General features: G+C 45.9%; 1 protein-coding gene across 1 annotated transcript in view; it reads right to left on the bottom strand.

The window, feature by feature from the left end:
* The window catches only part of TBC1D24 (TBC1 domain family member 24), a 79,432-nt gene that overhangs the window by 10,998 nt on the left and 55,007 nt on the right, over positions 1 to 13,427 (bottom strand). Inside the window, 1 exon segment of the mRNA XM_029576860.1 lies at positions 6,175 to 6,238. Coding sequence (XP_029432720.1) covers positions 6,175 to 6,238 — 64 coding nt within the window.

Consider the following 13,427-nt stretch of genomic DNA (forward strand, 5'->3'; position numbering starts at 1 on the left):
TAGCAGCAGCAAGAGTAGAGAAGGAAAAAAAATAATACCCTGAACCCAAAGTCTAAAGTGGAAAAAAGACCTGAGCTGCCATGGCTCCTCTTTCAAGCTTGCCTGGCTCAGGAGAGGAAGGATCATCTACTCGCTTTCTCTCTAAATAGGTCGGGTGTGGACAATACTGACATCAGTGCCCAGCACCACACTCAGCGTTAGAAGATGAAATGGCTGCTGGAGGTCTGCAGAAAATTCAGCAAAGACATAACTGCAGAATGCCACAAGTCTAGCGACGTTAACTTTGAGGACTTTCTGCATTTCTTGTTGCTAATCCACAGGGATAAGCAATAGCTTTCTCAAGTCTACCTACTTAAGGATGGTTTATGGACTTCTCCGCCAGGAATCTGTCCACAATTTGTTTTAAATCTGCTGGTTGTTAGTGTCATGAAGCGTACCCTTGATTTAGTACCATTTTGAAGACGTATATAGAGGAAAATTAGTTCTTACCTGTCAATTTTCGTTCCTGTAGTACCACGGATCAGTCCAGACCATGGGTTGAGCCTCCTGTCCAGCAGATGGAGACAGACCAAAACTGAAAGGGTATATCAGGACAGAGCCTACCCTGCAGCCCTTCAGTATAACCATTGTCAAAGCAGATAAGAATAAAGATAACCAGTAAAAGATCAAGCAACAAGAGAACTCATAAAACTAAACAATTGCAAACCTTGAATGGACTGTGTATATGAGCGCTCTTGCATATCCATTGTCATCAAAACAGATGCTTCCGGTGCCTTTAAGGATAATCACTAATGAAAAACTTCTAGTAACCTGCAAAAAAAGGCTTCGAGTGGATGGAAGAAAATACAGGGAAGGGCATCTGGACTGATCCATGGTACTACAGGAACAAAAATTAAGTAAGAACTAATTTTCCTTTCCCTGTACATACCCAGATCAGTCCAGACCGTGGGATGTACCAAAGCTTCCCTACAAAGGGTGAGACAGACAGTCCCGCTCAAAGCACCTGCCGACCGAAGGAACCAAATACTGGTGCCTGTACATCAAGGCAGTATTGTCGAGCAAAGGGTTGCAGAGATTTCCACGTAGCAGCCCTGCATATTTCCTGCAGAGAGACTGATTGACTCTCCTCCCAGGAAGTAGCCTGAGAACGCAAGGAATGAGCCTTCAGGCCCTCCGGAACTACTTGGCCTTGGCAGATACAGGCAGACGAGATCGCCTCCTTCAACCACTGAGCGATCATAGTCTTAGAAGCTTGGTTGCCCCTATTTGGACCACTCCACAGGACAAAATGTTGATCAGAGACCCAGAAATCATTGGTAAACTGAAGGTAAAGCAGTAAAATGCGTTTTACATTAAGGCGGCGAAGATCACTCCCAACTGAACCCGCTATATCCTCAGGAGAGAATGCGAGAAGCTCCACAGACTGACATGGAAGGAAGAAATAACCTTCGGCAAGAAAAAAGGTATATAGTCTTGAGAGAAACTCCCGAATCAGAAAACCGCAGAAAAGGCTCCTGACAGGACAATGCTTGAATCTCCAACACCCTTCTGGCAGAGCAGATAGAAACCAGGAAGACTGTCTTGAGCATCAAATCCTTAAGGGTAGCCCGATGGAGAGGTTCGAAAGGTGCCTCACAAAGAGCCCGAAGGACTAAGTTAAGACTCCACAAAGGACAAGTGGACCGGATGGGTGGCTTTAAATGCTTGGCTCCCTTTAGGAAACTGACAACATCCGGGTGAGCCGCTACCGCGTAAACATCAATGTTGCCTAAGAGGGAGCCAAAAGTGGACACGTGGACGCGCAACGAGCTGAAGGAGAAACCCTTGGCCCTTCTGGAGGAAGGAAAGAATCATGGAAACCGGAGCTGAACGAGCTGAGAAACCCAATTCCGCACATTTTCGAAAACTTTCCAAACGCGGACATAAGCCAGTGAAGTACACGGCTTATGTCCGTGAACCACGGTCTGCGGGGACACTAAGCTACGAGGATGACCGGACCACTGTGAAGTTCTATTCTTCTGAGAACCTTTCCCACTAGATGCCAAGGAGGGAAAACGTACAGAAGGACGTCGCAGGGCCAGGGAAGTACTAGTGCATCTACTCCTTCCAAGCAGTGTTCCCTCCAGTGGCTGAAGAACCTGGGAGCCTTGGCACTATTCAGTGTTGCCATCAGGTCCAGGTGAGGAGGACCCCACCTGTTGACAATCAGAACCATCGCTCCGTCTGACAACTCCCACTCGCCCGGATCGAGATGCTAGCGACAAAAAAAAAAAAAAAAATCAAATCAAATCAGCTTGAACATTCTCCTGGCCCCCTATGTGTGAAGCTACTAGGTGCTCCAGGTGGTGCTCCGCCCAGGTGAAGAGCTTGCTGGCTTCCAGGGCCACCAAGCAACTCTTGGTGCCCTCCCTGTCGATTGATATACATCACCGTAGTGGAGTTGTCCGAGAGCACGCACAACGCCTTGCGGCAAATCAGTGGGAGGAAGACAGAGCCAGATGGACCGCCTAGGCCTTCAGGCGATTGATGTGCCAGCGGGATTGTTCTGGGGACCAGTATTCCCTGTGTAGCTCGAGTCTGGCAGACTGCTCCCCACCCAGATAGGCTGGCATCTGTTGTGATTACAATCCACTGTGGAGTCTGAGGAGAGAGTCCTTTCAGAAGGTGCTTTAAGCAATAGTCACCATTGTATGTCGGCAATGGTAGAGTTGCCCGAAACTGCTCAGACACCGGCTTCCATTGGGATAGCAAAGCTTTCTGTAATGGTCGCCTATGCGCAAAAGCCCAGGGGACCAGGTCGATAGTGGAAGCCATGGTCCCGAGAACTTTGAGGTAGTCCCATGCCGTAGGAAGTGGCATCGAAAGGAGATGTCGGACCTGGTCCATCAGCTTGAATGCTCGCGCGTCCGGTAGGAATACCTTGCCGACCCGGGTATCGAAGCGAGCCCCCAGAAATTCCAGGACCTGGGAAGGGTGCAGATTGTTCTTGGGAAAGTTGACTATCCAGCCCAAGGAGGTGAGAAGAGCAAGGACGCGGTCGACTGCCAGCTTGCATAGAGTTTCCGACTTGGCCCGCACGAGCCAATTGTCAGACTGCGGCCGCCGCCGCCACCACCACCACCACCTTGGTAAATGTGTGCGGTGCTGTGGCTAGACCGAAAGGCAGAGCCCTGAACTGAAAATGCTGGCCCCAAGATGTGGAATCGGAGATACTTCTGATGCTCACGTGGATTGGTATGTGTAAGTAAGCCTCCGTCAAGAGAGGCCAGATACTCTCTGGAGCGAACAGCTGCTATTAACGCCCTCAGGGTTTCCATTCGAAAATGGGTCACTGAGGGCTCGGTTGACTCTCCCGAGGTCCAAAATAGGGCGGAAGGAACCATCCTTTTTCGGCACCACGAAGTAGATTGAATACTAGGTGCCTTGTTCGTCCACTGGGACTGGGACTATGGCCCCCAGCCGCTGGAGCTTGGCGAGAGTCTGGCATATGGCAGCTCGCTTCTGGTGTCCGCAAAGAGAGATTATGTACAGATCCGGCAGGTCTCGAGCAAACTCTAAAGCAGGGGTGGGCAAGTCCAGTCCTCGAGGGCTGCAAACCAGTCGGGTTTTCAGGATACCCCTAATGAATATGCATGAAATAGATTTGCATACAACTGAGGCAGTGTGTATGCAAGGTCTCTCATGCATATTCATTAAGGATATCCTGAAAACCCGACTGGATTGCAGCCCTCGAGGACCGGAATTGCCCACCCCTGCTCTAAAGGGTAACCTTTCTCTATTATCTTGAGGACCCACTGGTCAGATGTGATCTTGGCCCATTCCTCGAAAAACAGGGAGAGATGACCACCTAAGCTTGGAACAGAGGAATGGGCCAGCCGAAACTCATTGAGAGGCGGGCTTTGCAGTGGAATGTTGTGGATTACCATCTCGGAAGGCATGACGGCTGCGAAAGGACTGAGATCTGGAGGGAGTCCCTGTAGAGAAAGACCCTCACCCCCAAATATTATACCTTCGCTGGCCCCAGAAGCGGGAACGTGTAGAGAAAAAGGTCCTCGACTGTTGTTTCGGGCGGTCCTCAGGCAGATTATGGACCTTGTTCTCACCCAAGGATTTAATAAGCTGTTCCAGGTCCTCGCCAAAAAGCAACTTACCCTTGAAAGGAAGAGTGCCCAACTGCGACTTGGAAGAGTCCGCCAACCAACTGCGCAGCCAGAGAAGTCGTCTGGCCGACACCATCGCTTTTGCCTGGATGCGGAGTAAGTCGTAAAGAGCATCTGCCCCATACTCTATAGCGCCTTCCAACCTTTTGGCCTGCTCCTCCTCTGCAATTGTTAAGGCTTGCCCGCTGCATGAGACTGTTGCAGATCGTCGCCCGAACTACCAAGGCCAAGACCTCGAAGATGAGAGAGAGAATTTGAGCTTGCAGTCCTGGACATCTTTTAGGGCCATGGCTCCCACCACCGGGATAGTGGTGTGCTTAGTGACCGCTGACACAGAAGAATCCACCTTGGGCATTTTCGGCATTTCCAGGCAATCCTCAGGGAGAGGATAGAGCTTGTCCATAGCCCTCCCCACTCGAAGCCCCGACTCGGGAGCTTCCCATTCCCGGAGAAGCATCAGCTTGTGCATGGGATGGAAAGGAAAAGTGCGCGGAAGAGCCCCGAGTCCCGCCAGGTCCTGGTCCACGGGAACTGGCATCGTGGCCATGAGTGCATCCACTGAAGGACTCTCAATACCCAGCTCCTGGATAATAAAGGGGATGAGTGGCTCCACCTCTTCTCTCTGAAATAAGCGGAGAACTCAAGGATCATCCCCTTCAAGGGGGGGGGGTGTCCCTGACAAATCCCTATCAGGATCCAGGTCTGGAGCCGGTTAATCTGGAGGGGAGGGACCCCAGGGACCACCCGTATCCTAACGGACCCTGTGCATCCGGCACTGCGGGAGCGGGCGGGGAGGTCCTTCTCCTCCTCCTGCAAACTAGCCAAAAAGATTTGTGCATTAATTGCACAAATTCCGATGAAAAACGTGGCCTAGATTTCCCGGGAAGGGAGGGAGGGGGGTCAGTACCCTCATCCGGAGACCGTATGGGGCGAAACATTAAAATCATGTCCCTCTGCCTCCTGCAGCCCCGAAACGGGAGCTGCTGAGATTCCCAAAATGGCTGCCTTCCCGCGGTTTGCCGACCCGGGAACGGCCTGGCCCGGCCATGTGTCGGGAGGACCTACCCCGGGTTGCAGGCTTAATCGTTGCCGAGGAGGGGCCTTCCTCCCCCGGGAGGCACCCCGAACAGAGGCCTTCGCGAGAGAGCCGCAAAACAGGTTCTCCGCAGGCCAGACAAAGATTTGATCACGGCATGAGGCTAGAAGAGCCGCGAGGAAGGGAGAAAAAAAAACTGAGCTGTGCTGCCTTAAAGGAGCGGGTGCAGAAGAATGAACCCTGCTTGTTCTGTTTCTGTAAAAAATCAGCTGCAAAGAGATAGTGCCACACCAACTAAATCTTTTTCTCTGATTTTGTTTTTTTATTTTATTATTTTTAAATTTTATTTTTTTAAATGCAGGGGAATTATCGTCCCTGCTGGCACAGCGGGGGAATGGAGCATCCCAGGAGAGAGCGCAGCTATATAGGTGGAGTGACTGGACCACCAGTATTGCCCCAAAACAAGGTTCACTGGGAAAGGAGCCTAGGCTGCATCACACAAGGGGCAAGCCCCCCTAGGCTCCTCAAGAGCGAGGAGACAGCGCTGTCTCCTGAAAAAAAAAAACAAAAAACAGAGTCCGTCCAAACTTTCACAAACTGTCTTTTTTTTTTTTTACTTTAAGGTAACAAGAATACTTGCTTGATCCCGACAGACAGAGAAAAAGGATCCCCACAGGCTAGGAACCACAGGGTGAGCCTGCCTGCATTTGCTGGAGACAGACAAATACTGAAGGGCTGCAGGGTATGCTCTGTCCTGATACAGGATACCCTTTCAGTTTTGGTCTGTCTCCATCTGCTGGATAGGAGGCTCAACCCACGGTCTGGACTGATCCGGGTACGTATAGGGAACCATCCTCTATTTATGCCTTCTTCTCTATATCATCATAAACTCCTACCATATCCCCTCTTAACTGCCGGTTTGCCAAGCTGTAGAGCCCTAACCTGTTTAGAACTCTGGCACGGCTTACTCTCACTTACCTCACCCGCTGTTGTTCTGATCACCAACAGAGTAGGTTCATGTCCCTCGCAGTGCATATAAAATCTGTAGAAAATAAAAATTTAAAAAACGGTATGGAAATTTTGCTACAACTTGCACACCTCCTGTAATTTTAGCTGTAGCATGCCACACCTGACATATGGGTGCTTTTACCTTTCTAGAAAGGGCCAACATACTGGTGATCAAGTGCACAGGAACGCTGCTAGTAGTGGGACACTCAGCTATTAAAAAATATCCCTCCGTATTTGGTCCTTGAACTGTCAATATATTTTTTTCCCCACTAAGAAAGGTAATGGGTAGGTGCAGAGTTTCTTCCTCCCACAGATTAGGTACAAAACAGAGCTGAAGGAAGCCAGAACACATTGTAGGGTAGGAAAAATAAAAACCCAACTTGCGATTAGGTATATACCATGGAGCAAATCACCCAGTGGGCCCTGCAGACATGGCTTCCTGGCATCTTCTCTCCATTACAGTCTCAAGGAGGCTTCAACAAAACTTTAGAAGGAGAAACTAAGACACTGCACAGCCTAAAGATGCCACTGACTAAGGAGAAATGGGACAGGACAGTCTATTGGAAACATTTCGGAAATTAAGTCACAAAACGTTGTGAACGTTTATGGTTTAGTTTTGAAGGGCTTCCTGGTATGTCTGTGTAGTTTATGGTGCTTCGAATTTAATCGGTTGATGCGTCTGCTGCACTATTTGAGACTATTTTATCGGCTTCTTTGACCAATGATCTCAAAGTGGTGTTGGGAGATTTCAACTCGCATGTTGAAGATTCACTAGCACAAAATGCCTGCGGTTTTATGGACAGTAGGACCACTCAGTTCCCTGACTCCCCACGAGGGACAGACTTTAGAGTTGATTTTTTTCTTCACTCCATGTCGCTCAAAGACGTGAACTGCTGAACATTAGGGATGCACCTGGAGTGAAAGTCTCCTGCTACATTGTATGTTAATCTGTTGAGGCAGGCAACTTTTATCATGCATCAGTTCAAAAGGGTGCTCAGCACTAACCAACTTCGATTTTTTTTTTCCAGAAAACTTTGACCCACCCCTTGTGCCAAGTGTATGCACATGGAATAGGGAGATTGAAAACTAGATATATTTGCGATCTGTAAAATCTTTTCAGGTCGTCCTTCATGGTTTGCAGATGATCTGAGTCTTTAAAAACAGAAAGGACAAACTGGAACACATCTGAACTACAGGGTCTTGAAAAAAAGTCTTCACACACTTGTACATTTTTCACATTCTACTGTCCAAAAAAATACAAAGCAAAATGCATTGAAGTTGTTTAAACTGATCTACACAATGTACTCTACAGTTTCATATACAACAATTCTACAAGTATTTTCAAAATAAGAACACCACAACCTAAAATAAGTCTTGATTGTATAAGTCTTCACATCACCTGTACCCAGTCACAGAGGAGTGGATTCAAATAATCCTGGATGAAGAATCAAGCTGTTCCACTACTGACTTCTGAAACTGACTTCACCATGACAGCAAAGCTCCTCCTGCTGTTACCCAAGCTCATCTCTTTGTCCACGACTGGACCAATTCTACTAATTGGTTGCTATCGTGCCTATATCAGGTTCTCAACTTATGTATGCATTATATGCTTAACAGTATATCTTGGCATTGTACTGCTTATGCCTCTTATTACTAATTTATTCTCATCTTAATTCCTTCATAGATAATTGTACCCTCACTTTACCTACTTACGAGAATAATGTGCATCAATATTTCTACCTAACATCTCCTGCTTATCTAGTTGTACCCTCATCCTTATCTACCCAAAATCTACCTCATTTCTAGGAAACATCTGTATCTATGCATTACTTCACGTTGTATGATTTTTAATTTATGGAATCCACTTTGTGACTAACTAGGGAAAGACAGAATACCAAAATGTCCTCAAATAAATGTGAAGAAAGATCAAAACACAATGATAAACAAGGAACTACTAATAGAACTCCAGAATGATGTTATTCAAAAGGTTCAGATTAGGGGAAGGCTATAAGGAAAATTCAACATTTGAATATCCCTCGGAGCACGCTCAGGTCCATCCTTCCAAAGTGGAAACAATTTGGCACCACTGAGACATTCCTATGGCCAGGCCGTCCCTCCCAAGTCAGTAGCCGTGGGTTAAGGAAACTGCTGCAGGTGATCAGAGGCATGAAATTGCTTTAGAAGAACTACATATAGACTGGGAAACATGTTGACTGTCCAACAACTTCAAGATTATTTCACAAACATGGCCTGTATGAGAGGCTGGCAAGAAGGAAGCCACTGCTGAAGAAAAGCCGTACAATGTGCCGCGTGGCGTTTGAACAGAAAGAGGACACTTACCACATGTGGGAGAAAGTTTTGTGGCCTGATGAGACCAAAGTGGAGCATTAAACACAGCCATCACCCTGCAGCAATGGGAGACGGAGGTTTGTGAAGATCATGGGACAGATGGATGGTGCAAAATATAGGCAGATCCCAGAGGAAAACCAGTCTGCTATAGACCTGGGTTTGGGGAGAAGATTCACCTTTCAGCAGGAAAATGATCCTAAAGCACAAAGCAAATGCAACAATGAAGTGGGCTCAGCAAGAAGAAAGTGAATGTCCTCAAGTGGCCCAGTCAAAACCCAGACCTGAATACAATAGAAAACCTGTGGCACGACTTGAAATCCATAGAAAATCTTCAGCCAACCAGAAAGAGCTACGGCTCTTCTGCCAAGAAGAATGGACAGAAGCTGCACCATTCCACTGAGCATAGTTGGTAGACACTAATCCTAAACAACTCATGGCTGTTGTTGCTCCAAAAGGGGCTTCCACCAAGTGTTACGTCAAGAGATGTGAAAGTTTATGCAAGCAAGACTTTTTCGGTTTTTATTTTTAATCAGGTTTTGGAATATTTCTCTAATTGTTATTTCATGATGAAATTGTAAGGTATATTATGTAGATCTGTGAAACAAACTCCTACTTAATGAATGTTGATTTGTATTTTATTTTTTTTTTTTTAGACAGCAGAATGTGAAAATTGTACAAGGACAGGAAGACTTTAACAAGGCACTGTAAATCTCATTTGGACAGCGATACACACAACTGGAATAGACCGAGCATACTATAAGGAGATTGATACTGCAAATACTGGTAATAGGGAGTAAAGAGCTTTTGAAAATTACTAAGCATCTCATTACTATCACAGGCTCAGAAAATGTAGAGTTCTCCAATGGGCAGTGCCCCCCCCCCAGGCTCCCACCATTGTGCAGCCTTGAAAATGAAATTATCCTACTGCCACAATTTACAATCTGCTGCACAATCAAAATTCCAGAAGCTTCTCCACCTCTTAATCATTTGAAGAAAGCTAGAGCGTGCCTGCCTTTAGTATCTGCTCTCTCTCATATTCTATTCCCACTCTTCCCCTTGCAAACAACCTACAGGGAATACGAAGGGGACAAGACTATGGCTGTCATAAGCAAAGCAGATGGTAGACATGGTTTCATGGAATACAGCCAGCATGGATTTACCCAAGGGAAGTCTTGTCTCACAGATCTACTACTTTTTTTTTTTGAAGGGGTTAATAAACATGTGGATAAAGGTGAGCCCAATAGTTTTAGTGTATGTGGATTTTAGAATCCAAAGTTCTCCATGAGAGATTCCTAAGAAAATTAAAAAAGTCATGAGAAAAGAGGCAATGTCCTTTAGTGGATTGCAAAACTGGTTAAAAGACAGAAAACAGAGCGAGATTAAATGGTCAGTTTTCTCAGTGGAGTGTCTCAGCGATCTGTACTTGGACCAGTGCTTTTTACTATATTTATAAATGATCTGGAAAGGGGGGGGGGGGGGGGGGGGGGGGGGGGGGGGAGGGAACGACAAGCAAGGTGATCAGATTTGCAGATGACAATTATTTAGAGTAGTTAAATCACAGGTGCACTGCGATATTGCAGCAAGACCTTGTGAGACTAGAAGACTGGGCATCCAAATGGCAGATTAAATTTAATGGACAAGTGCACAGTAATACCCATAGGGAAAAGTAACTCACACTAGTTACACGATGTTAGGTTTCATATTAGGAGTTATCACCCAGGAAAAGATCTGAACATCATAGTGAACGATATATTGACATCAGCTCAGTGTCCTGCAGTGGTCAAAAAAAGGAAGTATTTGAATACCCAGTCTCCTGTTCTCACCGGTCGAGAGTACAATGTACAAATCTCATCTTTGTGTACCTGTCATCATTCCAAATGACAAAATCTTCACCGATGTCTACTGTGCTGTTCATACCTCTGACTGTGCATGTAAAACTACCCCCCCAAAACCTCACCCCGAGCTCAGAATGGCCCCTCTTACAGTGGTATAAAAAGTTGACTAATATATATATATATATATATATATATATATATATATATATATATATATATATATATATATATATATATATATATATATGTGTGCCTTCCCCAGGGGCTCTCCCTCTCCCTGCCTGAAACGGGATTTGCGATAAATATCAAAAATCCTAGTTTAGCCAAAATGCACAGCTATCGCAAGCAAAACGCCAGGAAAAAAGGTATAGTTATTTCTGGTGGTAAATCCCGCAATAGCATGGGTTACTTTATCACATGCAAAAGTTAAGCACCCTTCATTTTCAAAAACTCCTCCCATTTAACTAAATTTTTAAAATTTGCATACAGATCTCACGATGAATTAGGGCTCTAACGCCCATGATAAAGCCCTAGCCCAATTTGATAAATGACCCTGTATGATTGTCGAGACCATTAAAGCCTCTAAGTGATTATGATTTTAGATCCGTCATACAAACTGTCGGGCCGATACAGTAAGGGGCGGTAGAAAGAGGTGCGTTAGTGCCCGGCGCACCCGCATTTGCCATACGCATAGTTTGGATCACCTACCGCTCGCTACTGTATTTAAATGGCATGCAAATACAAGCCACATCCATGAAGCGCAATCCATTTTACTGTATAGGCGCTATACAGCGCCTATACAGTATCCTGGGTGCGCTGGTACCTGTCATTTCAAATGATGTTTGAAATGACAGGTACCAGGAAGTGGATGGCTCTCCTACAGTCCCAAACCAAACCAACCTAATCCAAGCCCAGAGAAAGACGAAATTTCACAGTCCCAAACTTTCCCCCAGCCCCCGCTCACCTGCCCTGGCTGCGGCCATGCAAGTCCCCAGCAGCAGCAGTAGAAGTAGAAGGGCGGCGAGAGAGAGCGGATTCAGCAGCCCCGCCGAAGATGAACACGTGCACCCCTGTAGGTCCAATAGGGACGCTCAAGGCAGCGAAGGCGCATGCGCACACGCCGTGACGTCGGAGGTCACGGTGTGTGCGCATGCGCCTTCGCTGCCTTGAGCGTCCCTATTGGACCTACAGGGGTGCACGTATTCATCTTCGCCGGCAGGGCTGCTGAAGCCGCTCTCTCTCGCTGCCCTTCTACTTCTACTGCTGCTGCTGGGGACTTGCGTGGCCGCAGCCAGGGCAGGTGAGCGGGGGCTGGGGGAAAGTTTGGGACTGTGAAATTTCGTCTCTCTCTGCTTGGGCTTGGATTGGGTTGGTTTGGTTTGGGACTGGGCGGCTAAGTGCGAGAAGCATTTTTTTTTCTGTGGATTGGGTTGGTTTGGGACTGGGCGACTTTTGGTGGTAGAATCAGATAATTACATTCTTGTGAATACAGACAGTGCAATGGAAATGTATGGGATCATGCTGAGCCTTAAATACCAAGGTTAAAGCTTTAAATTGAATATGCTGAGCAACCAGTGAACCACACTAACACAAGGGTCAGGGTAGGCGGTAAATTAGTAGGTTAAAGACGCGGCAAGATAGCAGGTTAAAAAGGCGATAGTCGGGGCGCACTTTACTGTATGGGAGGGAATAGCTAATCGGATCGTTTACATACATATACATGCCGCGGGCGGAAAGGGATACTCGTCGAGTTAAAGAAGCGGTAAGGATCGGTAAAAACAGATAGTGAATCGCGGGTTAGACTTACGCGGCGAAATTGTGAATACACAGCGGCCGTGCTTTAATGTATCGGCCTGTGTGTTTCCCACGTTCAACATTATTGTGTGCCTTGCAAATTCTGCAGAATTCAGCTGCTCATCTGATTTCTGGATCTAGCAAGCAAGTTCACATTTCCCCTGTGCTTGGAGAATGGCCCTGGCTGCTGATTGAGGAGATGATCCAGTTTAATACATGAAATGCTGCTAGTTGACTCTCATGGATAAATCGGATGCTGCATGTCCAAAATTCTTCACAGTCATTGTAGTCATCCTAAAGACATCTTTTGGATATTCCTTCTGTCCAGGTAGTCCAGCTAGCTGAGCCAGGATAGTGGATGTTCTCTGTTGGCCCGATGCTACAGAATTCTTTAACCGTGGCTTTATGGATGGCAGATTGCATAAACTTAAGAAGTTATTCCAACACGCATTCAATGACTAAAGATTCTGCTTGAACTTGGCCCTTGATCAGATAGGAAATTTGATGTTCTGGTTTGTGTTTGTTTAAAGCTATTTCATCTGTTTTATTTTATGAATATAAATTATTGTAAACTGCCTAGATAGGCAGCCTATAAATCTTGGAAACAAAGATAAGCTCATATAATCAGAAAGATAAGGACTTACTCAAGAAAATATAAAAAGGATGATTGCACTATTTCAATTCAAAAACAAAAAAAGTGTAATTTTACAGTTAAAAGTTTGTAACTTACATATCTTGATAAATTGATTTTTGTAGTTGGCAAATTTTGTATATGGTTTAAATGTTGTTTGAAAACGTAACTGAGTCAATAAAAAAAGTTGTTTGCACACAGTCAGATGTTTGAGTCTTTATGCAAACATTATGCAAAGTTTGCCATATAACTGCCACAGAAGCTTGAAAATTCTGCCACAGAAACCGGGGACTGTCAAAGAGCAATTGCTAAGTTTACCTCTTTTTCCCCCCAAATAAAATTCAGCTCCAAAATGTCAGTGCTTATTGAATCAGTGAGTTAGGGAATAAGGTGACAATTCCTCAGGAGGAGGTTGCAGGGAAACAGCAGCTCATTAGTCTGACTCCCCCCTTTGAAATCACCTTTATGGACCTAATCTGAACACACATCAAGGGAAAAATGTTAAAAGATCTTATCTGACAAATTTTATACCATGGATTTTATAACCAGGCCCTTTGAATGCTTTAACCTTCATCCTACCAACATATTTTATATCACAATCTTACCAACTGGGG

Source organism: Rhinatrema bivittatum, chromosome 14, assembly GCF_901001135.1.
Source record: "Rhinatrema bivittatum chromosome 14, aRhiBiv1.1, whole genome shotgun sequence".
Classification (NCBI taxonomy): domain Eukaryota; kingdom Metazoa; phylum Chordata; class Amphibia; order Gymnophiona; family Rhinatrematidae; genus Rhinatrema; species Rhinatrema bivittatum.